Raw genomic sequence first — 27,831 nt, forward strand, 5'->3', positions numbered from 1 at the left:
TTGCATACGGATGTATCCGCCAGTTGGACTTTCCTATTGTGCTCGCCCTTGGAGGTCTCATGTGGGCAGTAGATTCTGTATAAAAGCAAAGAGATCTCAACAGCGAGACACGGCAGTGGAGAGGATTCACTCGTGATCGAGAAGCTCCAAGTCATCGATTAACCATGCTCGCCTTTCTCGTCTGCGCTGCTCTGCTGGTTGGAGGTGAGTACTCCTCGTGCTGACACGTTGAGCTGCTGAGTGATTGCAATGCACACATTTGATTTAGTGGAGCAACCGTTAAATCTTCTTCAGGAACTGGACTCAGTTCTAGAAGTAGCTCCTGGCACCAGACATACCTAAACGCCTTTTGGCTGTACACGGATATCGTAAAATTCTTCCATTAATTGCCAAATCCTTAAATATTATCTATGGCACGAATGTTGGGCCCTCTGTGGATTCCTTCCGATGGGGCCTGAACCCTGTGGGGATGTCCAAAAACCAGAAAAAGCGACCCCAAGCCTTTAATACCACGGCGTAGAAAACTATCTTTGCTAATTGGAAGCACTTCTAACCCCCTTCCTGGAGACATTGGAATCGATTATTATAAACTAAGGCCGCAATGGAGCACCTTTACTTAATAACCCTATATAACACGGATCACCTGAGGGCAATACGATGATGAATCCGAACAGGGGATCCAAGAGAAATGGTGAGGAGTGGAGGAACAGGCCTCGCCTTATTGTGAATATACTGAGAGTAGTACCTAAGGAGGGGAATGGGCGGATCAGGGCTTCAAGTTCTCTCCTTTACACGTCACTCGTTATTTTGGCTAGACCACATGGGTTATAAACGGATGCCGATATACCCTCAATAACCCCTGGTTGAGGAGAAAAAAATTACCCAGAGGGCACAACTCCTGGATATGCCACCCCTACATGTACGGTGATATGCCCTCTGTCATGGTTGTGGTTTCGGGTTTTAAATAAAACAATATATGTAAAAGAAGCTCCTGTAACGTGGAGTGAAACATCGGACATCATGCATTGTTTGTGCTATTGTTTGCGTTAGTGCTATTGTGTATAGTATTGTGCGTGTTTGCTTTTGTGTATAGTATTGTGCGTGTATTCTATTGTTCCTTACAGCTGAGGTGTCTGCTCAGAGCTGTGGGATCGCAGCATATCCCCAGATTCGCGTGGTGAACGGCGTCGAGGCTCGCGCCAACTCCTGGCCTTGGCAGGTAACGGCAGAGGCTGAATAACAGCCATCACAGCCACACGATTCATTGTCAGTCGATCTCAGTGCAGCAGCATCCATTGTTGCACATGCCACGTAGAGGCCCTCATCCAGCAGTGGATTGACAAAAGGGCTGCATGTGTGCACCATGAAATGTTCAGATCTTCCATTCTTCGTAATGACGTTGAATCATTGACTATAATGGGAAAGTGGAAGCGCAGTGTTTAACGCACTGCACTATGAACGAGGGTACCTGGGTTACATTCCCTGCGACTGCTAACATCAGTGGCGAGCGAATTCCGAAACAGTACCAGATTACACCACTTCGCTGTGTGTGCATTACAGGCGCTCGTGCAGAGGTACTCTGGAGGAAGATGGGTCAACTACTGCGGAGGAACCCTCATTGATAGTCAATGGGTGCTCACCTCTGCCAGCTGTTTCACGTGAGTCACGGCACCAGTGGCGTCGCTATTGTGTGTGCAGGCGGTGCAGCTGCACCAGGGCCCAGTTGCTGTACAGTATTTTCCTGTACCACATTGCGACCAACATAGGTGGAGCAGTGGATCTTTGGAGCAAAGAGGCAGCCTCTATAACGAATCTTTACACGTTGTGTAAAGATCACAAGGTGTTAAAGTGAAAATATCATGTTGTAACTCGCACTATTTATGTTTAGTAAGGTGTAAGTGATTAAGACCGTCCGTCGCTCTGTTATCTCCCCACATCCACCACAACGTGCAGGAGTGGCTACAGCTACAGGGTGGTGCTGGGAAAGCACAGTGTGTCCACAACCGAGTTCGGGGAGGTCACCCCTCCATTAAGCCTGGCCGTCTGGCATAGCTACTGGAATCCCAGCATCCCGGCGAATGGGTGAGAACGCACATGGGCTACGTTACACCATGATATTCAGAGTTGCAATAGACAGATACAACAACAACCGCCATTCGCGGCGGTGACATAGTGGCAGTGACGTCACCACGACGCTTGTGCCAGATACACATACATTCAAACAGTCATGCAAATGATAAATTCAGACGGACAAGAGACAGATTAAATATTTTTAACTCGCAAAGCTCCTCATTGACACTGCCTTGAAGTGCCAAAAAATCTAATCTTAATATAACTAGAATTTTTACGACCTATGGCCGCCTTTTTCTAACTCCTGACTTCAAATGAAATGTAGACTATTGAATGTGGGGTGTATAGGCATATATGCCTCCAAAAGAAATGGGTATTTTTTTTGGGGGGGGGGGAGTGAAAATAATTTGGGAGTTGTCGGCAATTGTTGTAAACTTGTTGGATCAACTTTTTACCCCCACATCTGGGGGGGTTCACTTTCTCTATCTCTTTTATGCAACCTCCTTCTGAAAGGCTCTAATAATTATTTAGATGACAGATAAACAAGCGGACACATGGAACGCATGGCTTTTATAATAGATATTTCAGGGAATGGTCATTTTTAAACCGGAAATTTTATGATAGAAGGCAGTGATAATGACAAGGCTATTTGTTGTCTTGATTTGTACTCATACGCGCTGAACCCCCATTGCTTGGTGTTATGTTCGGTGTTGAGCTTCGCATCACAGCTGCCCCTGTCTCAATCCCCCACAGGTACGACATCGCCATGTTCAAGATTGCGTCGCCCGTGGCTCTCTCCAGCAAGGTGCGCCCGGCCTGCCTGCCCAGCGCCAACCAGATACTGTCCAACAACTACCCGTGCTACGCCACGGGCTGGGGATCTCTCGACAGTGAGTACCGTTCACTCAGTGTCCATTCAGCGCAACGTGACAATTTCCCCTGCAGATTAACGAGATGAAGATGGCTGTCACAAGTCACATTCTAGGGTTGACTCAGCCCTTAATATTTTTTGAGTTGAAAAAAGGAACACAACTCTGCATAGTCAAGAGTGGGAAATAGCCTGCCAGTAGGGTGGCGGTGTTGCTATGTGGCCTTTCCCTTCTGAGCATAAAGACAGCGACGGTTCGCTTGGGGAGCGCCTGATAACGCCACCTAACTCAGATGTTTTCACCAACGCTCTCCATCTCCACATCGTCTGTGCGTGTGAGCAGCCAGCGGCCCCTTCCCCAGCGCGCTGCAGCAGGCCAGCCTGCCCGTGGTGGACTACGCGACGTGCAGCCAGCCCAGCTGGTGGGGGAGCAGCCTGAGGAGCAGCGTGATCTGTGCGGGGGGCAGCACCCGCTCTGCGTGCTATGTGCGTACGGAGCGCAACGCGAGCCAACCCGCGTCAATTCCTTAACGAAAATTACTGATGTGAATATTTGTCAGCAAATGTTTCCTTTAAATCTTAATTTAGTCAACAGTGAGTGGACAACAATCACCAAGCATGTTGATGACTTTGACCACTAATATCACTGACTGGCTCACCTGTTAATGTTGGGGGAGCGAAAGAGGCGCACATTCACTCAATAATTAATAACTCGAGTCGACAAATAGCGTGACTGTTTCAATAGACTCTAATAAGACAATGACTAAATTAAATCCACGGACACTAAGAATTTATTAAAATCAAAACACTGAAAAAGTTAATGCATCACTGTATTAACTCAAGGAATAACAAAAAAAAAACAATACAAATGTTGACTTGTCATATTTGGTAGCCAGACACTGCTACGTGTGTCTAGCTGCTAGAGTCGTATGGGGCAAGACACAGAAAGGCGTTTTGGGTAATGGGAAGGATCAGGCTTTGGGGTTGTGCGATATATCTCCGTTATTTAGCAACACGGTCGGAAAGCACACTTGCAAAGTTTGATCATCCAGACACCGATACAAGAGCTCCAATCTCCTGTACTGAACCTTGCCAGCACCCACCACCATATCCCGTTGCTGCTTTACCCACTTAACAGAGATGCATGTCTATCCTCTTGTATGCATCGCAGGGTGATGGAGGTGGCCCACTGAACTGCCAGCGGTGGGACAATGCCTGGGTGGTGCAGGGAATCACCAGCTACATATCATCTCTGGGCTGCAACACGATCCGCAAGCCCACCGTGTTCACCCGTGTGTCAGCCTACACGAGCTGGATCAGCGCTGTGAGTGCTGATGATGTCAATGTTATAACCATGATCTTGCTGTCAATGTCAATATTGATGCTATTAATGTAGCGATGTCATTGCTATTATCATGCAAATGCTAGTCAAAATCATTGTTAATACCACGTCACTGTCAATGTCGTTATTGTTATTGGTCTCATGAATATGAATATTGTCAATTTTGATGTTGTAAATATCAATGTAGGTGTCACCTACAACCTTTTAATTTATCAGGAAAACGTTATACGGATGGGGCATATGTGGAGGATTGAAATGGACATGTTACCAAGACAAGCATTGATAGTGGAATCTAGTGGTCAAAAACTAAAGGGAAACATTAAAACCACAAGATGAATCAGGTGTTGAGTGCAAATAGAAGCGATGGCACAGTGTGATGACCTTTTAATCGATCATAAAGCAAAGGTGGCATGAGTAATCAATGTGGCTAGTTTCGTCCAAGGTATGATTGCCATCATGTTCGTTATCTGTAGGTACTGACTTTCAAACACCACCCATTTTCCGTTTCTCCCGCAGGTTATGAGCGTGTACCGTGAAGCCCCGAAGCTCGCGGAGGGAGAGCAGAGCATCAACAGTGGAGTCAATGCCACAATTGCCGCATTCAAGAAGCCACAGGCTTAAAGCTTCACGCTCTTTACATCAATGCTACCACTAACCCTAGAATTACATTTTCTTGTTACTGGTAATCCTTGTTGCAATGTGAGACCGAACATGTGCGCATAGAATGGGTGGTTCTATTAACTGAGTTTGTTTGGCCATACTAGACATGTTACCAGTGTTAATGATAACAGAATTTGGCACTTAGATCAGATGTTGAACAGTTCGTTATTTTGAATTTTTTTGGCAATACCAACATGAAAAATTTGCATCCAATATTGAACATACATCTTTTAAATTGAACGTCCACCATAACACTATCCTTTCCATACCAAGTTAAAATCTTCTATTTTTGTATAGACACTGGTAAAAAGAATATTGCATATACAATACCATTCGATTGATTATAAATGCTAAATTTGAACAAGCCACTAAATTCGCAAATGATGTGTTCCCAAGCAACAGTTGGAGCAGCAAGCTCACCAAACCATTGGACCACCTTTAAATGGCTTGTTTGCTTCACATGTACAGTCCCTACATATCCAGTGTATTGCATCTCTTGAAATAAATGTCATTTAAGTTTCAATATATCGGTCAAGGTCAGGTAGTATGTGCAATTTCTTACAATATCGATTGAGTCAGGATTGGATCATATCATGGTGTATTGTGGGAAGAGAGTTGATTGAGGGTCATACAGCATTATAAAGAGAATGTCTTTTTAAATGTTTAATGCCTTTGATGTGTTTTGTTAATTTGTCATACTGCAAGTGATCTCTATATATTTCTCATCTCATGGTGTATAGTTTGGATTGGTGCAAAATAAAAATGTCAAAAAATCTAATTGAATTAAATGACTAGTGGACTGTTGAATGTAGTGTTGTGAAAAAGTATCTAATAAAAAACCATGAAAAAATACGAAATTACGTAAATTTGGCTAAACTAATTAAATGTGTGTGCCATAAATGTTAATTGATGTTAATTGAGTGTCAGGGTAACGTGATGAATCATGTGTATAATGTGTATTATCAATGTGTGAGTGTATGTGTATTATTATTAATGTGCGTGGGTTTGTATTATGATCAGTGTGTGTGTAGTTATGTGTATTATTGTTGTCTCTTTCGTTAGCTAGGGGGATGTATTGTGTGTGTGTGATGCTTGGCTTCGTGGTCTAGGGGTGTATTACCAAACGTGATAATACAATGATTCTCGCTTAAACATTTACTGATTCTCGCTTAAACATTCACTGATTCTTCTCACCTTAACATTTGCTGATTATGATTTTAGTGTAAATACGTCCGGTCTCAGGATTCAGATCTTGCGCAGAATACAGTTCTATCATTATGCATGAACTTAGGAAGGAACCACTCAGACTCTTCCGTATTAAGCAACTTTAATATTTAAAAACACTCTAATATGCGAACACAGAATTACACCACAGAAAATATCTGTGCAAACTGTTAATTCTACGTTTCTTATTTCTGGGAGGTATTGAGCTTCATCCAGGCCCAACTGGAAAGAACTCGTTAAATTCTGTAGATTTTTCTAGCAGAAAAGATGTTGGAATTCTCCATGTCAACATCAGAGGGCTCGTTATTAAATTAAGTCAACTAAAACCAGAAGTGGCAAATTTGGACCCAGACATTTTTTGACTTACAAAAACGTTTCTCACTCCTGCCATGAATGACTTGTAGATGACGATTGATAACTACAACTATTTTTGGCAAGACCGAGGGTCTAAAGGGGGTGGAATTCCGATCTATGTACGTAATACTATTGCATGTTTATGAGCTCACCCCTTGTTAAAAAATGTTGCTTTGAAGGTCTGGCTATCAAAATCACTCTCCCGAATAATGAACAGATATTAGTAGTGTGTTGTTATAGACCGCCTAGTGGTAAAGATGTTGAAGCTGCATCCGCACTGAGAGAGCTTTTTGGGGGCCTTTCTAAAGGTGAAATAGTTATAGTGGGCGATCTGAATTGGAATTGGATGAGCCCACCGGCTGTGGCCACAAATTTTAATGATTAATTTAACCTATTTCAATTAATAAATGTCCCAACAAAACAAAATTTTAAAAATCCGGGACAATCCTCACTGCTTGACATCCTATTGACAAATGCCTCACAATTTCACACTGACTGGTGTTCTGGGTAATCACCTGAGCGATCATTCTTTCATATTTGGGGTGAGATCATCGGCCAAAACCCAAAATCCCCGCCAAATTGGTTATGAAGCACTCCATGAGACATTTCAGCATACCGGCATTTACAAATGATGTAATTCACTTGAATATTGACAAGGTTTGTGATATCCAAAACCTGACTACGGCTTGGGAGACCTTCAGATCAACATGTCTCCAAATTCTTTACAAACATGCTCTGTTGGTTAAATTTAAAATTAAAGGCAACCGTCTACCATGGCTTGATCCTGTAATTATTAAGCTAATGAAAACTAGGGACAAGGCTTGGGCATCTGCTCATGAAAGTAACTTGGTAAATGACTGGCTAGAATACAGGATTTTAAGAAATAGATGCGTCAAAAAAAATATGACATGCAATAAATGCTTATTTTTCTTCAACTCTTCTAGAATCACATGGCAATGCCAGGATCTTCTGGAAAACAATCAAATGAATTGAAAAGACATCCAAAACAGATAATCGACCTGTTGCGTTAAACCGAAATGGGGAGTATTTTTCAGATCCCCAAAAAATAGTCGACAATTTTTACCTTCATTTTTCCGAAGCTGGTGACCGTTTGAAAATGTTTTGGGAGTAACCCCAGCTCATGTAATTTCGAAAACCACCGACCAAACACTAAAAAAAAATTATTTCCAGCATATACACTTGGATTCCCCAAGTGGAGCGGTGCACAAACAAGCCACACGCTCTCCACCGCTTTATTCCCCACACTGCACGAGTCTGCCAGGAGTTTTGTCCTACATTTGTGCACAAAATTCCAACCTTATGTTTTTTTCTAACTACGTGACTTTACCGAAAGAACCAAAGAGTACTATATAAGGCAGTCCCCAGCTAACGGAAGGGTTAGGTTCCCGAGAATGATCCGTAACCATAATTTTCAGTATGTCAGAAATTGAACAATTTTCCCCCAAAATGAAGATAAAATCCCATAGCTGGAAATAGTTGTGCCTCCCCTACCCGATTACTAGATTAGTTTTCTCTCAGTACTGCACTCAGTTGTGTGAAAATAGTTAAAGTATTTTTCATTGTACTGTGATAGGTGCATGTATATAGTATTTGCATAAGACTAGGAATGTGCTATTATATTCAAAAGTAGAAACATCTGGAACGGTTTCGTGACGAAAAATAAAAATAGATATATTAATTGTGCGTAGTGTATTGTCACGACTGTGGAATTTAATAAAAGTGAATTCAGTTTTTGTACGGTAAACTGTGTTTTCAATAACAGTAATGTTGCGTACGTGCATTTTGAAAATTGCGGAATAATTTTGCACAAATAAATGAATTATATTCAAGGTAGTCAATATATTGTGCGGTTTTTTTCCAATGGTATTTGAAAATCTACTGTTAAAAATATTTACACGATTTGAATTATTGTTGCCTTTAGTATTTTGCTAATCGGGTTCCTCATAGTAAAATGTAATTATCCCTCTTCATATGTAGGGCTCCTCTAGGCATATGCCAGCAGAGAAGAGTGATGACTATTGATGCGTCATATCAAGGATGACACCAGTCTACAGTTGTGTTGCCTGTTACGGTAGCCACGTTCGCTCCACTCTTTGAGTTGGTGGTCCAAGCGACACAATGGTCGCGTTCAGTTATTTTGAGCAGGTGGACTGGGCCGGTGGGTCGATATGTGTAGGCAAATGTGAGCAGAGTAAAACTATACATTTGTTTTAAATTACAATATTTTATTACTTCTAATGTATACGCTTCATTGCGTATTTATGGTCTCAGTTGACATTAAGTCTCATGTTCGGCATCCCCCAAAGACTATATATACTCTTAGTTTTCGGTAAAGTCACGTAGGTAAAAAAATGAAATTAAAATTAATAAAAATAAAATAATAAAAATCACGACGTTTCGGAGGCAACACAAGTCTCCGTCATTAGGTGGGACCGTCACAGCCAGATTTGCTGTATCAAGTGAGGCAGGGATTCCTTGATGCAAGTTCTTAAATACAAGTTAAGGGGGAGGAGAGGGGGGGGGGGCTTATCAGAATGTGGTAGCCAATGAATGGAACGTATTGGGGGGGGCGGGGCTAAAAGAGAGCACGAGGTGTAAGTAAACGTAGACGTGGACGTGTTTGTGCACAAGCCCCTGTTGGTGCACATGATAACTTATTGGAAGGGGGGGGGGCTAAAAGAGAGCACGAGGTGTGACTGTACGTGGACCTGTTTGTGCATAAGCACCTGTTGGTGCACATGATAGAAGAGAACGGAAATGCCCATGTTGTTTTTACCAGTGTTGGCTGACAATCAAATACGAAAAAGGAGAGTACTGTTAAACGCTGGGGATGTTAACACTCGGTAAAGTAAAATAGTGCCTGTCAGATAAGATGGTCCAAAAATGTGTAGTTAAATCTTTTTTGCATGGTTAATAACATCTTTCCAATGATTACTAAGTTTGTACCCATCATCACGGTTGAAATTATGTCTGTATTTGTATATTTGAATGGCATCGTGTACAAACCGTTGATGGTAGCCAGAGGGTTTGCAGAGCACCTAGGTCTCGAAAAAAGAGGTACGTAGATGACACTTTTGTCATCTGGCCACATGGCGGCCTGATCTAGACCAATTTCTCGACCACATCAATTCCATACACCCAGCCATCAGATTCACCATGGAAGTCGAAAAAGATGGAAAGCTACCCTTTTTGGATGTCCTAATTAAAAGGAGACCTGATGGTTCAATGAGCCACTCTGTCTAGAGGAAAGCCACCCATACGGATGCTTACCTAAAACCGGATTCCCACCACCATCCATCCCAGAAGAATTCCCTCATAAATACTCTATACCATAGAGCCCAATGCATCTCCGACCAGGAACACATTGCCAGTGAACTCACACACGTACGCCAAGCTCTTAAGGTTAATGGCTACTCCGACTACACAATCTGCAAAGCCATCACTCCAACCATCAAGAAGGATCCTGTTGAGGAGCCTTTCAAGACCATCACCTTACCCTACATTGCTGGGGTCACAAAAAAGATCTCAAAAATCCTGATTAAACACAAGATCCAGGTCCGATTCAACACAGTACATAAAATCCGTGATCTGGTCCCGTCTGTAAAAGATGTGGTTCTAGACATACAGTACCCTGGCGTCTACAAACTAAGTTGCCTCTGTGGTAGCAGTTACATTGGAGAAACCAAACGACATGTCTCGGACCGCATCCGTGAACATATAGCAGACTTGAAACACGGTAGGACAAACACCTCAGCCGTGGCAGATCACTGTTACAATTCAGTGGGTTCAGATGATATTGACTTCTCCAAGACAGAGGTTCTCTGCAAGCCATCTGGCTACCATGAGAGATTCGTTCATGAGGCGATCCACATATACAAACACAGAGACAATTTCAACCGAGAAGATGCATTCCGGCTTAGCAATCATTGGAAGGACGTAATAAACCATTTCGGATCCTAACTGATTGTGTCCACGTTTACGGTGACTTTCAGACCGCGTTCCACTCACTGACATTGACTATATATCTTGTATTCTCCACAGAAAATGGATTCTTTGCTTCGCTGCAAGCTTCCTACCACCACTCTCCCATTGACATATTTCGTTGCTTCCTCTTAGTACCTTTCATGTGACGGTCAATGGTATAGTGTATAGCATATTGTATAAAAATAATAAATAGTATTAAAGTGTAATGTTTAATACAATGTATAAGGTAATATATAGTATCGTAATTGTATAGTGAATATACAGCAGTGTGGTATACAGTTGGGTGGGTAGAATAATACATAGTATAATATTACACTATGTATTATTCTAAGATATAGGGTAGTGTATAGTAATACAGTATACAATTTAATGTTGGGTTTGTCTATGGCAGCATATAGTACGGGATAGACCCGTGTGATGTAAGGAAAACGTTTTAAAAGTATAGCTGGAAGCATATTATAGTTTTTTGCGACCTAGAATTGTAATCTATTAATTACGGTTAGTAGCTCAGCTTATTCAGAGTATATTTAGCATACTGATGATACTATGTAGTTTATACTTTAGCTTTTTACGTGGTTGTTTAGTTACTGCAGCTACATACTATTAACATTCCTTCCCTTTATTAATGCTACCCCTACCCCCTCCCTTTGATGCTGCTAATCCTGCATAATGCATGGGCATAATATGACTTTGAAATCCCCCCGCCCACCTCCTACGCATTTCACAAGTAGCTCTAGTCGCATTCCTGCATTTCCCATAAATATGCTAAATTCCTCTTCATATGCAAATTATTTTGTCAAGGCGCTCTTCCTCCTCCCTCCCAGCTTAAATAGACGCTCCAAGCCTAGGACGTGTCATTCAGACTCTGTCTTATCGACAGACATGTTCTTCACCTGAGGACGGCTGCTTGCGTTGTGGCTGAAAAGTCGTGAGAATTATTTTATTATGTTTTATTTTGATTATTTTATTACTTCCCTTCTACGTGACTTTACCGAAAGAACCAATAAAACGGCTATTGTTAAACAGCCACAAGGTGGGGATTTAAATTCAAACATTAATCTACCTTAATATGTATATTGTTTGCTAAAATAGCGACTGGAAATTGCTCATTTGTCCCGTATCCCGACACAATTCAAAAAAGTAAAGTCGGGTGAATAAACACGCATATGTGTATTGCTTCAGCACACAGGTATTCTGACGAGCAATGCACAACATTTAACAATTCGTCTCATCGTTGTCGATCGTAATCACATCCAGCATCACCAGGCGATTCCCAGAGTTGTACTCCTGGAGGAGATGATGATTGGCTGAGTTGAACTCTTTGTTTACAGCCTCCTTTAATGTTTCTGTGGTTTTGCGTTTTCTTGTAATGTGGAGATTTTAAATATTAAGGATTTTTTGGCGACGTTCTCCAAAAGGAGTTGGCGACGCTGTGGGGTAGAGTCACAACAGTGAAGGTGTGGTTCACTGCCCTGGTTTTCGAGCTGTACAAAGCAAAGCTTCCAACTTCTGTGCATTTTTGACACTTCGGTTCCAAAACTAATTTGTATACATTCATATTACAGACACACACCTCGAATAGGAACATATTTTCTGATCGAAACAAAGCAACCACACGATCCCTTTTTTGTCCATTGTGCTTTGTCAAACTTTAGATATGCATAAAAGCTAGATCCATGTAATAATGTTGATACGTTAACTCCTAAGAGTGTGATTCACGTGGTCTGTAAGCACAGAGTGGCCCGGCTGGATCACACGGGGCTTGGTTATACAAAATTTGTCAATAGAGCGGTATTTGCATTCAAAGGTGCAAGAAAAAAAATGACTGCGCAAATAACAAAGTACGAATTAGATAGAGGCACATGTCCTTTTCATTTGCTTAAGATTTGTGTGAGTTGACAGTTTGTCCAATGTCATGACATTCGCAAGAGAGCGTTTCATTCATTTATTCAGCACAGATAGTCGGCGAAGGAACGTCGTGCCAAACGTGTGACCTCTTGCGACAGTTTTTGCATAAACTGCTATTGTTGCTATACACCGGTGTCTTGAATGATTTGTTTGATCCACGTATCACGGGGGCGACCACGAGGGTGGCGTCATGCGTTTGAGGGTCGCAGCCAACTTCGAACGTCGACCGCCAACTGAGGCATGCAATTTGCTGGAGTTCGCGCATCAAGACGGGCGACGCGCAAAAACAGTGTAATCCGTTTCCCTTGAACTAAGCTTTCAAACGATAGGAGGCCGGTCGCAGATGTAGCCGATCCAAATCAGCTTGCACCTGCATAAAGGAAACAAATGACACATATTTAAAATCGTCACAACAAAATGGCCATATTTGAAGCAACATACAATTGTGGTTACATAATGTCCTTTTAATAAAAATACATAGAGGTTTAACAAATAAAATATCTGGATATTATGGACTTGATTTGAATATTCATTTCTTGAAACTATTCTCTATGATCTTCCAAAGTGCAACTAACAATGCTCCGGCTACATCTGAACCCTCCTCAAATACCGACACTGGTTTTCCCCTGCAAGTAACATCTATTGGTTTACCATTTTCAGACAGCGAAGACAACTCAGTGGCTACCACGGTAACTACATTTCAAGTGCTAGTCTTTCAAATGAAAGCACATTGCATACGGAACACACAGTTCCTGACAGCAGGGCAACGAGTGTGTTCAATCGCATTTGATACGCCATGTAGACTCATTCAAATTAGATACGGAAACGGAAATACACCCCAGGACATACCAGTATCTCACAGAAATGCTTCCTGCATGCAAAATATCCTTGGAAATAACAAATATTCTTCCAGCGCTAGCAATGTGTGTTAAGTTTAAACTTTAAAGCTGTGTTCTGTCACCCTTGTGCACGAGCCTTGAGTATTGGAAACAGTATACAATGCATAAATACCCAATGCAGAGCCGGACACGAGTACTCGTGGGGCTCTCAGAGTTCGAGATTGTGAATTCAAAAACTCCACAGATAACCATTGTTGACCAAACTAGCTGTGGGACCACCCACGGAACCCACTCTGCGCAGATACCTTCATAACTAGCTCCTGTCGCGGCCCATGAGAGCCACTCCTCGTCCCCCTTCCGAGTTCTGCCTGTCCCCCGGTTGTTGCAGGAGGGGGAGGCGACTCGGGTGAAGGCTCCATCCCGTAGGGCGAGGCAAGGCTGAGTAGGTGACAGGAGGGAGAGGATCCCCGATAAGCACGAGGGAGATGGTTGCCTGCGTGACCGCACGGTCACCTCAAGTGCAATGTTAAGAGGGTGGAAACATGAGGCGGGCGCTCCTCCATTCACCCCCAGCACATGCTGCTGGTTCCCTTGGGGTAACACGGTGCGCCCTAGGAGCACAACGCTGAGCTGCAGTAGGGCAAGAAATGCGCGCAAAAAAGCTGCGGTCTGACGCCATGTGGTTGCCCGACCTCGCCTGAAGAAAAACGCATGCAGCGCACCATTTTCTGCAGTGGTGGAGGGAAGATCATCTGGGCTGTGGAGTCTGATGAGCCCGTAAGAGCCAATAAGTGGTGGATGGGAGTGTAGAGATGATAGTTAAACACAGGAGTAATAAATGCGATATTTCAGATCGTGTTGTGTACTGTACTAGTAGATCCCTTAGGTGGTTCTTTGAAAAGTGTTGAAGTATTTGCGTCACCCGTTTCACGTATGAAATTTTTATTTTAAGTAACTTATGCTCGTCTTTGAATATATTGATGGCCTTACCCCCACCTTATCTCACCTATCTCGTTTCCTTCCATTTCCCCTCTCGTCGTCAAACTTATATATCTCTTTCTGTCCTTCCTCCCTGTGCCCAATCTCGTTTTCGGTCCCACTTGCACCCTTCCACTAGAATAAACTTACAATGTACACAAACCTTTCGTTCACATCTTCAAGCTCACCTTTTCTCCATTGCCCATTTTCTACCCCGAACCCTCCACATGAGGAAAGGTGCTCTATACATTTTAAACAAGAAAAGGAAGATGTTTTGTGTCAGCCAGGATTAAAGTGTAGTATGTTAGGACAGGCGGCATCCTGTCCTTTGTATTTCAGTTGTCTGGTCACATTTCACGGTCCACCAAACCCACGATAGTAGGCCACCATCTACCTCTCACTGGTATTTGGGAGAAGTGAAGAACCTCTTCATCGCGTCTCTTTGTTATTAAAAATCTCCAAACTTGTTCCACATGCAATGGGGGTGGAAACATTTTTAAAATGGTATTACCCTCTTGGTATTGGCAGGGTGCAATGGTTGTAGAGCGGGTAGCAGGATGAGTGTGTTGGAGTTGTTTTGTCTTGGATAGACAGACTAAAGGCTAGAAAGGAGATGCTGTTTTCTGTTATTGATCAAGTGAATTTTATTTCTGGATGAAAATTGGAAGCAAATTTAATGAATGTGTAACAGTCCACACAAGTCGTTTGACGAAGGAAACTTTATTGTTCCAGCAACACCAACATGGACACTTGTAGGGCACAAACACATTCATTGAAAACCAGCCCTATCTATGGTTTCACTTTAATGCGGTTCTTTCATGAGGAAACAATTCACACAACATGGACCACACCTATATTAACGCGAAACGTGCCCCGTTATAATGACGATGGGCTATTTTTTTAGCTGAGCGGCTGAACGGTATGATGCAGGAAGCAAAATGATACAGTTACGTGGTGACGTACCCTAGGTTTTATATCTGGCCATATTACTGTGGCAATATTTTTAGCTGAGCGGTATGATGCAGGACGCAGAATGATACAGTTTCATGGTGTCTGGCCATCTTATTGTGTTTATCGTTATATTGTGCTGAAAATATTTTAGCTACACGCGTTTTTCGCTTAACACGGCACTTAACGTGCCTGCACTGCCTCTACAAAATTGATCAAACTCTTTGAAATTAGAGGCAATGCCCACACAATCATCGAAGAACAGTATCTTCCAAAGAAGTCAGGAGGTTTGATGTGTTAATAATATCAGGATATATTGTTCAAATGTCTTGAGTTTAGCGTTCGAGAGTTTGTGCTGCTTCAAACAAACAGATATATCTTCTGCTTTATATTTAAGAGCGAGCTGAATATAGTCGAGTTGACTTAGAAAATGGAGACAGCTTTGCCGCGCATTTGTGCGGGATACACGGCCTACGGCCTACGTGGAGGGTTTGGGGGGGGTGCGTGACGTCAGCAGGCACACTGCCTGCGTAACGCTGCCGCATGCGGGTGACATCACAGATGTGACGTCACCGCTCACTTGCCGTGAAAAATGTATCCATTATTGCGCCCCCCCCCCCCCCCCAAATACAAAAGTATTTTTTTTATACTTTTTCCATTGTGTACAGTCTGGAAGCTACCCACATGCCAAATTTCAAGTTTGTTGCATGTTGGGAAGTATGCTAAACATTTCGAAAAGACACATATATTCACAAATTTCCCTTTTATATATATATAGATAGCCCAGAAATGTGTGTAACGCGCGTGACGTCACTCCACCTGCGCGCACCCCCCCCCCCCCGCCGTCATTAATAATATATACTGAATTTAATAGCAAATTTCTAGTCTTATGCATATATATACATGCACCTATCACAGTACCATGAAAAATACTTAAACAATTTTCACACCCGAGTGCAGTATTGAGAGAAAACGAATCTAATAATCGGGTAGGGGAGGCACAACTATTTCCAACTATGGGATTTTATCTTCATTTGGGAGTAAAATTGTTCAAATTCTGACATACTGAAAATTCTGGTTACGGATCGTTCTCGGGAACCTAACCCTTCCGTAACCTGGGGACTGCCTTATATAGCTTGGGAATTTGTGCAAAATGTAGGACAAAACTCCTGGCAGACTCGTGCAGTGTGGGGAATAAAGCGGTGGAGAGCATGTGGCTTGTTTGTGCGCCAGTCCACTTGGGGAATCCCAATGCCGGTATGCCACATGCGGTCACGGGGTCACGGCTGTGTGCGGTGCAAACAGTTGATTTCAACTTCTTTGGAATCTGTAGGGCAACATCCACGGCAGCGACTTTTTTTCAGCGAAAAAGTGGAAAACGCTCGATTGCGATGTTTCACGAAATCCTTTCATGAGTACTTTGTGCGTTGGAAGGAAACCCGAGACCAGAAGTAAACCAGCACATATGCATGTTGGAAAACACTCGATGCTCTGTACTAATGGACTCCTGGCCACTTTGTATCATATCACATGTAGAAGATTCTCAAATATCTACTGCTCCACAAACATTTCACTCTAGAACGCCAAGCTTAAAAGGCAAACAAAAAGGTTACAAATCTTCTTGGTTCTTTCGGTAAAGTCACGTAGAAGGAAGTAATAAAATAATAAAAATAAAACATAATAAAACAATTCTCACGACGTTTCGGCCACAACGCAAGCAGCCGTCCTCAGGTGAAAACCAGGTCCGTCGAGGCGACAGAGTCTGAATGAAACAGCACACGAGCTTGGAGCATATATATAAGCTGGGCGCATTGACAAAGGAATTTTCATATCAAAAGGAATTTAGCATATTTATGGGAAATGCAGGAATGTGATTAGTACTGCATATGCATGTGCATTATGCAGGATTAACAGCATCAAAGGGAGCTGCAGTTACTGCTGCTGCTGCAGTTGCTGCTGCTGCAGTTTCTGCTGCTGCTGCAGTTGCTGCTGCTGCTGCTGCTGCAGTTGCTGCTGCTGCTGTTACTGCTGCTGCTGCACTTGCTGCTGCTGCTGCAGTTGCTGCCTTATCCATTTTAATATAACACTATGTATTATTCTACCCACCCTAATGTGTATCATACTGCTATATGTTTACTGTACAATTACGACACCATACATTACTCTGCACACTGCACCATGCCAGTGAGTGGAACGCGGTCTGAAAGTCACCGTAAACGTGAACACAATCAGTTAAGATCCGAAATGGTTTATTACGTCCTTCCAATGATTGCTAAGCCAGAATCCATCTTCTCGGTTGAAATTGTCTCTGTGTTTGTATATGTGGATCGCCTCATGAACGAATCTCTCATCAGATTCACCATGGAAGTCGAAAATGATGGCAAGCTACCCTTTTTGGATGTCCTAATCAAAAGGAGACCTGATGGTTCAATGAGCCACTCTGTCTACAGGAAAGCCACCCACACGGATGCTTATCTAAAACCGGATTCCCACCACCATCCATCCCAGAAGAATTCCCTCATCAAGACTCTATATCATAGAGCCCAATGCATCTCCGACCATGAACACATTTCCAGTGAACTCAAACACGTACGCCAAGCTCTTAAGGCTAATGGTTACTCCGACTACACAATCCGCAAAGCCATCACTCCAACCATCAAGAAGGATCCTGTTGAGGAGCCTTTCAAGACCATCACCTTACCCTACATTGCTGGGGTCACAAAAAAGATCTCCAAAATCCTGATTAAACACAAGATCCAGGTCCGATTCAACACAGTACATAAAATCCGTGATCTGGTCCCGTCTGTAAAAGATGTGGTTCCAGACATACAGTACCCTGGCGTCTACAAACTAAGTTTCCTCTGTGGTAGCAGTTACATTGGAGAAACCAAACGACATGTCTCGGACCGCATCCGTGAACATAAGGCAGACCTGAAACACGGTAGGACAAACACCTCAGCCGTGGCAGATCACTGTTACAACTCAGTGGGCTCACATGATATTGACTTCTCCAAGACAGAGGTTCTCTGCAAGCCATCTGGCTATCATGAGAGATTCGTTCATGAGGCGATCCACATATACAAACACAGAGACAATTTCAACCGAGAAGATGGATTCTGGCTTAGCAATCATTGGAAGGACGTAATAAACCATTTCGGATCTTAACTGATTGTGTTCACGTTTACGGTGACTTTCAGACCGCGTTCCACTCACTGGCATGGTGCAGTGTGCAGAGTAATGTATGGTGTCGTAATTGTATAGTAAACATATAGCAGTGTGATACACATTAGGGTGGGTAGAATAATACATAGTGTTATATTAAAATGGATAAGGCAGCAACTGCAGCAGCAGCAGCAAGTGCAGCAGCAGCAGTAACAGCAGCAGCAGCAACTGCAGCAGCAGCAGCAACTGCAGCAGCAGCAGAAACTGCAGCAGCAGCAACTGCAGCAGCAGCAGTAACTGCAGCTCCCTTTGATGCTGTTAATCCTGCATAATGCACATGCATATGCAGTACTAATCACATTCCTGCATTTCCCATAAATATGCTAAATTCCTTTTGATATGCAAATTCCTTTGTCAATGCGCCCAGCTTATATATATGCTCCAAGCTCGTGTGCTGTTTCATTCAGACTCTGTCGCCTCGACGGACCTGGTTTTCACCTGAGGACGGCTGCTTGCGTTGTGGCCGAAACGTCGTGAGAATTGTTTTATTATGTTTTATTTTTATTATTTTATTACTTCCCTTCTACGTGACTTTACCGAAAGAACCAAGAAGATGAATCCCTGCAGTCACGAAAGCTTTAAATCGAAGGTTAAAAATGTCCAGGTATACCCCAGAGACAATATTTAGTATAATAAATGCATATTCTTTGTTATCTTTGAAAATACTTTATCATTACATCTACATTTTGTATCAGTTTTAATGGGAAAAATATATATAAGAACTAAAAATGTCCTTCAAATAAGGTGAATAAAATTACATTTCAAATTGAAAGAAAGGTAAGTGTCTCCCTGTTCAAGCAGTGTTGGGCAGTGTTCACTTCGCTGGTGGCCAGAAGCCAGTGGTGACGATTCCCCATACTTATGGTGGGGGACGGTATCCCTGTAAAACTACCACCATTACATTCCAACAAAGAAGTACAGACTTTATTAATTTTATCAAACAGTTGGAAATAAAATGCTGAGGCAAACACAAACCAGGATGTAATGTGTTTGCATAACGACGCAACTTTGGCCATATGTCTACAAGGTATCCAATACACAGCGTTGAAAGCCCTCGAAAAATAAAACGTGAATAGCCCACCGCTTCCCACCTGCTACCACCCACGTGATAATAAAGATGCTGAAACGTCATTATTTGGAAAGAATCAAGTTCACATTTGCATACGGATGTATCGGCCAGTTGGACTTCCCTATTGTGCTCGCCCTTGGAGGTCTCATGTGGGCAGTAGATTCTGTATAAAAGCAAAGAGATCTCAACAGCGAGACACGGCAGTGGAGAGGATTCACTCGTGATCGAGAAGCTCCAAGTCATCGATTAACCATGCTCGCCTTTCTCGTCTGCGCTGCTCTGCTGGTTGGAGGTGAGTACTCCTCGTGCTGACACGTTGAGCTGCTGAGTGATTGCAATGCACACATTTGATTTAGTGGAGCAACCGTTAAATCTTCTTCAGGAACTGGACTCAGTTCTAGAAGTAGCTCCTGGCACCAGACATACCTAAACGCCTTTTGGCTGTACCCGGATATCGTAAAATTCTTCCATTAATTGCCAAATCCTTAAATATTATCTATGGCACGAATGTTGGGCCCTCTGTGGATTCTTTCCGATGGGGCCTGAACCCTGTGGGGATGTCCAAAAACCAGAAAAAGCGACCCCAAGCCTTTAATACCACAGCGTGGAAAACTATATTTGCTAATTGGAAGCACTTCTAACCCCCTTCCTGGAGACATTGGAATCGATTATTATAAACTAAGGCCGCAATGGAGCACCTTTACTTAATAACCCTATATAACACGGATCACCTGAGGGCAATACGATGATGAATCCGAACAGGGGATCCAAGAGAAATGGTGAGGAGTGGAGGGACAGGCCTCGTCTTATTGTGAATATACTCTGAATGAGAGTAGTACCTAAGGAGGGGAATGGGCGGATCAGGGCTTCAAGTTCTCTCCTTTACACGTCACTCGTTATTTTGGCTAGACCACATGGGTTATAAACGGATGCCGATATACCCTCAATAACCCCTGGTTGAGGAGAAAAAAATTACCCAGAGGGCACAACTCCTGGATATTCCAACCCTACATGTACGGTGATATGCCCTCTGTCATGGTTGTGGTTTCGGGTTTTAAATAAAACAATATATGTAAAAGAAGCTCCTGTAACGTGGAGTGAAACATCGGACATCATGCATTGTTTGTGCTATTGTTTGCGTTAGTGCTATTGTGTATAGTATTGTGCGTGTTAGCTTTTGTGTATAGTATTGTGCGTGTATTCTATTGTTCCTTACAGCTGAGGTGTCTGCTCAGAGCTGTGGGATCGCAGCATATCCCCAGATTCGCGTGGTGAACGGCGTCGAGGCTCGCGCCAACTCCTGGCCTTGGCAGGTAACGGCAGAGGCTGAATAACAGCCATCACAGCCACACGATTCATTGTCAGTCGATCTCAGTGCAGCAGCATCCATTGTTGCACATGCCACGTAGAGGCCCTCATCCAGCAGTGGATTGACAAAAGGGCTGCATGTGTGCACCATGAAATGTTCAGATCTTCCATTCTTCGTAATGACGTTGAATCATTGACTATAATGGGAAAGTGGAAGCACTATGAACGAGGGTACCTGGGTTACATTCCCTGCGACTGCTAACATCAGTGGCGAGCGAATTCCGAAACAGTACCAGATTACACCACTTCACAGCCAGCTGTAACTAGCATTGTGAGGCAGTGGATTGACAAAAGTTCTAAGTTCGAACTGTATTATTTGACATATACATTGGACTGAGTCCTGGACAAATGACAGTAACCACCACCACTTCGCTGTGTGTGCATTACAGGCGCTCGTGCAGAGGTACTCTGGAGGAAGATGGGTCAACTACTGCGGAGGAACCCTCATTGATAGTCAATGGGTGCTCACCTCTGCCAGCTGTTTCACGTGAGTCACGGCACCAGTGGCGTCGCTATTGTGTGTGCAGGCGGTGCAGCTGCACCAGGGCCCAGTTGCTGTACAGTATTTTCCTGTACCACATTGCGACCACCATAGGTGGAGCAGTGGATCTTTGGAGACAGCCTCTATAAAGAATCTTTACACGTGTAAAGATCACAAGGTGTTAAAGTGAAAATATCATGCTGTAACTCGCACTATTTATGTTTAGTAAGGTGTAAGTGATTAAGACCGTCCGTCGCTCTGTTATCTCCCCACATCCACCACAACGTGCAGGAGTGGCTACAGCTACAGGGTGGTGCTGGGAAAGCACAGTGTGTCCACAACCGAGTTCGGGGAGGTCACCCCTCCATTAAGCCTGGCCGTCTGGCATAGCTACTGGAATCCCAGCATCCCGGCGAATGGGTGAGAACGCACATGGGCTACGTTACACCATGATATTCAGAGTTGCAATAGACAGATACAACAACAACCGCCATTCGCTACTAAGTGGCGGTGACGTCACCACGACGCTTGTGCCAGATACACATACATTCAAACAGTCATGCAAATGATAAATTCAGACGGACAAGAGACAGATTAAATATTTTTAACTCGCAAAGCTCCTCATTGACACTGCCTTGAAGTGCCAAAAAATCTAATCTTAATATAACTAGAATTTTTACGACCTATGGCCGCCTTTTTCTAACTCCTGACTTCAAATGAAATGTAGACTATTGAATGTGGGGTGTATAGGCGTATATGCCTCCAAAAGAAATGGGTATTTTTTGGGGGGGGGGCGGAGTGAAAGTAATTTGGTAGTTGTCGGCAATTGTTGTAAACTTGTTGGATCAACTTTTTACCCCCACATCTGGGGGGGTTCACTTTCTCTATCTCTTTGATGCAACCTCCTTCTGAGAGGCTCTAATCATTATTTAGATGACAGATAAACAAGCGGACACATGGAACGCATGGCTTTTATAATAGATATTTCAGGGAATGGTCATTTTTAAACCGGAAATTTTATGATAGAAGGCAGTGATAATGACAAGGCGATTTGTTGTCTTGATTTGTACTCGTACGCGCTGAACCCCCATTGCTTGGTGTTATGTTCGGTGTTGAGTTTCGCATCTCGGCTGCCCCTGTCTCAATCCCCCACAGGTACGACATCGCCATGTTCAAGATTGCGTCGCCCGTGGCTCTCTCCAGCAAGGTGCGCCTAGCCTGCTTGCCCAGCGCCAACCAGATACTGTCCAACAACTACCCGTGCTACGCCACGGGCTGGGGATCCCTCGACAGTGAGTACCGTTCACTCAGTGTCCATTCAGCGCAACGTGACAATTTCACCTGCAGATTAACGAGATGAAAATGGCTGAGCAACTGTCACAAGTCACATTCTAGGGTTGACTCAGCCCTTAATATTTTTTGAGTTGAAAAAAGGAACACAACTCTGCAAAGTCAAGAGTGGGAAATAGCCTGCCAGTAGGGTGGCGGTGTTGCTATGTGGCCTTTCCCTTCTGAGCATAAAGACAGCGACGGTTCGCTTGGGGAGCGCCTGATAACGCCACCTAACTCAGATGTTTTCACCAACGCTCTCCATCTCCACATCGTCTGTGCGTGTGAGCAGCCAGCGGCCCCTTCCCCAGCGCGCTGCAGCAGGCCAGCCTGCCCGTGGTGGACTACGCGACGTGCAGCCAGCCCAGCTGGTGGGGGAGCAGCCTGAGGAGCAGCGTGATCTGCGCGGGGGGCAGCACCCGCTCTGCGTGCTATGTGCGTATGGAGCGCAACGCGAGCCAACCCGCGTCAATTCCTTAACGAAAATTACTGATGAGAATATTTGTCAGCAAAATGTTTCCTTTAAATCTTAATTTAGTCAACAGTGAGTGGACAACAATCACCAAGCATGTTGATGACTTTGACCACTAATATCACTGACTGGCTCACCTGTTAATGTTGGGGGAGCGAAAGAGGCGCACATTCACCCCAATAATTAATAACTCGAGTCGACAAATAGTGTGACTGTTTCAATAGACTCTAATAAGACAATGACTAAATTAAATCCACAGACACTAAGAATTTACTAAAATCAAAACACTGAAAAAGTTAATGCATCACTGTATTAACTCAAGGAATAACAAAAAAAACAATACAAATGTTGACTTGTCATATTTGGTAGCCAGACACTGCTACGTGTGTCTAGCTGCTAGAGTCGTATGGGGCAAGACACAAAGGCGTTTTGGGTAATGGGAGGGATCAGGCTTTGGGGTTGTGCGATATATCTCCGTTATTTAGCAACACGGTCCGAAAGCACACTTGCAAAGTTTGATCATCCAGACACCGATACAAGAGCTCCAATCTCCTGTACTGAACCTTGCCAGCACCCACCACCATATCCCGTTGCTGCTTTACCCACTTAACGGAGATGCATGTCTATCCTCTTGTATGCATCGCAGGGTGATGGAGGTGGCCCACTGAACTGCCAGCGGTGGGACAATGCCTGGGTGGTGCAGGGAATCACCAGCTACATATCATCTCTGGGCTGCAACACGATCCGCAAGCCCACCGTGTTCACCCGTGTGTCAGCCTACACGAGCTGGATCAGCGCTGTGAGTGCTGATGATGTCAATGTTATAACCATGATCTTACTGTCAATGTCAATATTGATGCTATTAATGTAGCGATGTCATTGCTATTATCATGCAAATGGTAGTCAAAATCATTGTTAATACCACGTCACTGTCAATGTCGTTATTGTTATTGGTCTCATGAATATGAATATTATTGTCAATTTTGATGTTGTAAATATCAATGTAGGTGTCACCTACAACCTTTTAATTTATCAGAAAAACGTTATACGGATGGGGCATATGTGGAGGATTGAAATGGACATGTTACCAAGACAAGCATTGATAGTGGAATCTAGTGGTCAAAAACTAAAGGGAAACATTAAAACCACAAGATGAATCAGGTGTTGAATGCAAATAGAAGCGATGGCACAGTGTGATGACCTTTTAATCGATCATAAAGCAAAGGTGGCATGAGTAATCAGTATGGCTAGTTTCGTCCAACATATGATTGCCATCATGTTCGTTATCTGTAGGTACTGACTTTCAAACACCACCCATTTTCCGTTTCTCCCACAGGTTATGAGCGTGTACCGTGAAGCCCCGAAGCTCGCGGAGGGAGAGCAGAGCATCAACAGTGGAGTCAATGCCACAATTGCCGCATTCAAGAAGCCACAGGCTTAAAGCTTCACGCTCTTTACATCAATGCTACCACTAACCCTAGAATTACATTTTCTTGTTACTGGTAATCCTTGTTGCAATGTGAGACCGAACATGTGAGCATAGAATGGGTGGTTCTATTAACTGAGTTTGTTTGGCCATACTAGACATGTTACCAGTGTTAATGATAACAGAATTTGGCACTTAGATCAGATGTTGAACAGTTCGTTATTTTGAATTTTTTTGGCAATACCAACATGAAAAATTTGCATCCAATATTGAACATACATCTTTTAAATTGAACGTCCACCATAACACTATCCTTTCCATACCAAGTTAAAATCTTCTATTTTTGTATAGACACTGGTAAAAAGAATATTGCATATACAACACCATTCGATTGACTATAAATGCTAAATTTGAACAAGCCACTAAATTCGCAAATGATGTGTTCCCAAGCAACAGTTGGAGCTGCAAGCTCACCAAACCATTGGACCACCTTTAAATGGCTTGTTTGCTTCACATGTACAGTCCCTACATATCCAGTGTATTGCATCTCTTGAAATAAATGTCATTTAAGTTTCAATATATCGGTCAAGGTCAGGTAGTATGTGCAATTTCTTACAATATCGATTGAGTCAGGATTGGATCATATCATGGTGTATTGTGGGAAGAGAGTTGATTGAGGGTCATACAGCATTATAAAGAGAATGTCTTTTTAAATGATTAATGCCTTTGATGTGTTTTGTTAATTTGTCATACTGCAAGTGATCTCTATATATTTCTCATCTCATGGTGTATAGTTTGGATTGGTGCAAAATAAAAATGTCAAAAAATCTAATTTAATTAAATGACTAGTGGACTGTTGAATGTAGTGTTGTGAAAAAGTATCTAATAAAAAAACATGAAAAAATACGAAATTACGTAAATTAGGCTAAAATAATTAAATGTGTGTGCCATAAATGTTAATTGATGTTAATTGAGTGTCAGGGTAACGTGATGAATCATGTGTATAATATGTATTATCAATGTGTGAGTGTATGTGTATTATTATTAATGTGCGTGGGTTTGTATTATGATCAGTGTGTGTGTAGTTATGTGTATTATTGTTGTCTCTTTCGTTAGCTAGGGGGATGTATTGTGTGTGTGTGATGCTTGGCTTCGTGGTCTAGGGGTGTATTACCAAACGTGATAATACAATGATTCTCGCTTAAACATTTACTGATTCTCGCTTAAACATTCACTGATTCTTTTCACCTTAACATTTGCTGATTATGATTTTAGTGTAAATACGTCCGGTCTCAGGATTCAGATCTTGCGCAGAATACAGTTCTATCATTATGCATGAACTTAGGAAGGAACCACTCAGACTCTTCCGTATTAATCAACTTTAATATTTAAAAACACTATAATATGCGAACACAGAATTACACCACAGAAAATATCTGTGCAAACTGTTAATTCTAAGTTTCTTATTTCTGGGAGGTATTGAGCTTCATCCAGGCCCAACTGGAAAGAACTCGTTAAATTCTGTAGATTTTTCTAGCAGAAAAGGTGTTGGAATTCTCCATGTCAACATCAGAGGGCTCGTTATTAAATTAAGTCAACTAAAACCAGAAGTGGCAAATTTGGACCCAGACATTTTTTGACTTACAAAAACGTTTCTCACTCCTGCCATGAATGACTTGTAGATGACGATTGATAACTACAACTATTTTTGGCAAGACCGAGGGTCTAAAGGGGGTGGAATTGCGATCTATGTACGTAATACTATTGCATGTTCATGAGCTCACTCCTTGTTAAAAAATGTTGCTTTGAAGGTCTGGCTATCAAAATCACTCTCCCGAATAATGAACAGATATTAGTAGTGTGTTGTTATAGACCGCCTAGTGCAGGGGTCGGCAACCTACGGCTCCGGAGCCGCATGCGGCTCTTTACGGGCTGCTTCTTGACGATATGTACAGTATGTACTCATATGCATTGCGGCTCTTGAAATACTGAATTTTGTACCGAATTGGAAAGAAATGGCTCTTCTTGTTATTTTGGTTGCCGACCCCTGGCCTAGTGGTAAAGATGTTGAAGCTGCATCCGCACTGAGAGAGCTTTTTGGGGGCCTTTCTAAAGGTGAAATAGTTATAGTGGGCGATCTGAATTGGAATTGGATGAGCCCACCGACTGTGGCCACAAATTTTAATGATTAATTTAACCTATTTCAATAAATAAATGTCCCAACAAAACAAAATTTTAAAAATCCGGGACAATCCTCACTGCTTGACATCCTATTGACAAATGCCTCACAATTTCACACTGACTGGTGTTCTGGGTAATCACCTGAGCGATCATTCTTTCATATTTGGGGTGAGATCATCGGCCAAACCCAAAGTCCCCGCCAAATTGGTTATGAAGCACTCCATGAGACATTTCAGCATACCGGCATTTACAAATGATGTAATTCACTTGGATATTGACAAGGTTTGTGATATCCAAAACCTGACTACGGCTTGGGAGACCTTCAGATCAACATGTCTCCAAATTTTTTACAAACATGCTCTGTTGGTTAAATTTTAAATTAAAGGCAACCGTCTACCATGGCTTGATCCTGTAATTATTAAGCTAATGAAAACTAGGGACAAGGCTTGGGCATCTGCTCATGAAAGTAACATGGTAAATGACTGGCTAGAATACAGGATTTTAAGAAATAGATGCGTCAAAAAAAATATGACATGCAATAAATGCTTATTTTTCTTCTACTCTTCTAGAATCACATGGCAATGCCAGGATCTTCTGGAAAACAATCAAATGAATTGAAAAGACATCCAAAACAGATAATCGACCTGTTGCGTTAAACCGAAATGGGGAGTATTTTTCAGATCCCCAAAAAATAGTCGACAATTTTTACCTTCATTTTTCCGAAGCTGGTGACCGTTTGAAAATGTTTTGGGAGTAACCCCAGCTCATGTAATTTCGAAAACCACCGACCAAACACTAAAAAAAAATTATTTCCAGCATATACACGAAAATAATGTTCTAAAACAACTGTCCAACATCAAAGGATCCTCCGCTACCGGAGCAGACAGCATTCAAGTTTTTGCCTTGTTAAGTGTTGGTCACCTAATATACAAACCGATAACCCATATTTACAACCTATCCATCAAAGAAGCATCAGTTCCTATGGAATGGAAACACTCCTATGTTCGTCCACTTCACAAAGGAGGCCCGAAAGATGATTCAAATAACTACCGACTGATCTCCATTTTGTCTCCGTTAATGACTTTTT

At 42.7% G+C, this 27,831-nt stretch overlaps 2 protein-coding genes across 2 annotated transcripts; both read left to right on the forward strand.

Annotated features, from left to right (window-relative positions):
- Window positions 1-96: 96 nt before the first annotated feature.
- On the forward strand, window positions 97-5,734 carry LOC133344063 (chymotrypsin-like elastase family member 2A). Its single transcript, XM_061554007.1, has 8 exons — window positions 97-204; window positions 1,125-1,219; window positions 1,561-1,658; window positions 1,954-2,082; window positions 2,824-2,960; window positions 3,282-3,424; window positions 4,110-4,262; window positions 4,797-5,734. The coding sequence occupies exons 1-8, from the start codon at window positions 165-167 to the stop codon at window positions 4,899-4,901; spliced, it is 900 nt and encodes a 299-aa protein (XP_061409991.1). The 5' UTR covers window positions 97-164; the 3' UTR covers window positions 4,902-5,734.
- Window positions 5,735-19,671: 13,937 nt separating this feature from the next.
- Window positions 19,672-25,372, forward strand: LOC133344064 (chymotrypsin-like elastase family member 2A). Its single transcript, XM_061554008.1, has 8 exons — window positions 19,672-19,779; window positions 20,706-20,800; window positions 21,245-21,342; window positions 21,628-21,756; window positions 22,492-22,628; window positions 22,958-23,100; window positions 23,784-23,936; window positions 24,474-25,372. The coding sequence occupies exons 1-8, from the start codon at window positions 19,740-19,742 to the stop codon at window positions 24,576-24,578; spliced, it is 900 nt and encodes a 299-aa protein (XP_061409992.1). The 5' UTR covers window positions 19,672-19,739; the 3' UTR covers window positions 24,579-25,372.
- The last annotated feature ends 2,459 nt before the right edge of the window (window positions 25,373-27,831 follow it).

Source organism: Lethenteron reissneri, chromosome 19 (assembly GCF_015708825.2).
Source record: "Lethenteron reissneri isolate LAM-NWPU_2019-01 chromosome 19, ASM1570882v1, whole genome shotgun sequence".
Lineage (NCBI taxonomy): Eukaryota > Metazoa > Chordata > Hyperoartia > Petromyzontiformes > Petromyzontidae > Lethenteron > Lethenteron reissneri.

Coding starts and splice junctions, on each gene's coding strand:
- LOC133344064 (XM_061554008.1), top strand. CDS start 19,740: ATGCTCGCCTTTCTCGTCTGCGCTGCTCTGCTGGTTGGAG. Junction 19,780..20,705: donor CGCTGCTCTGCTGGTTGGAG/GTGAGTACTCCT, acceptor TGTTCCTTACAG/CTGAGGTGTCTGCTCAGAGC. Junction 21,343..21,627: donor ACCTCTGCCAGCTGTTTCAC/GTGAGTCACGGC, acceptor CACAACGTGCAG/GAGTGGCTACAGCTACAGGG.
- LOC133344063 (XM_061554007.1), top strand. CDS start 165: ATGCTCGCCTTTCTCGTCTGCGCTGCTCTGCTGGTTGGAG. Junction 2,083..2,823: donor CCCAGCATCCCGGCGAATGG/GTGAGAACGCAC, acceptor AATCCCCCACAG/GTACGACATCGCCATGTTCA. Junction 2,961..3,281: donor GGGCTGGGGATCTCTCGACA/GTGAGTACCGTT, acceptor GCGTGTGAGCAG/CCAGCGGCCCCTTCCCCAGC.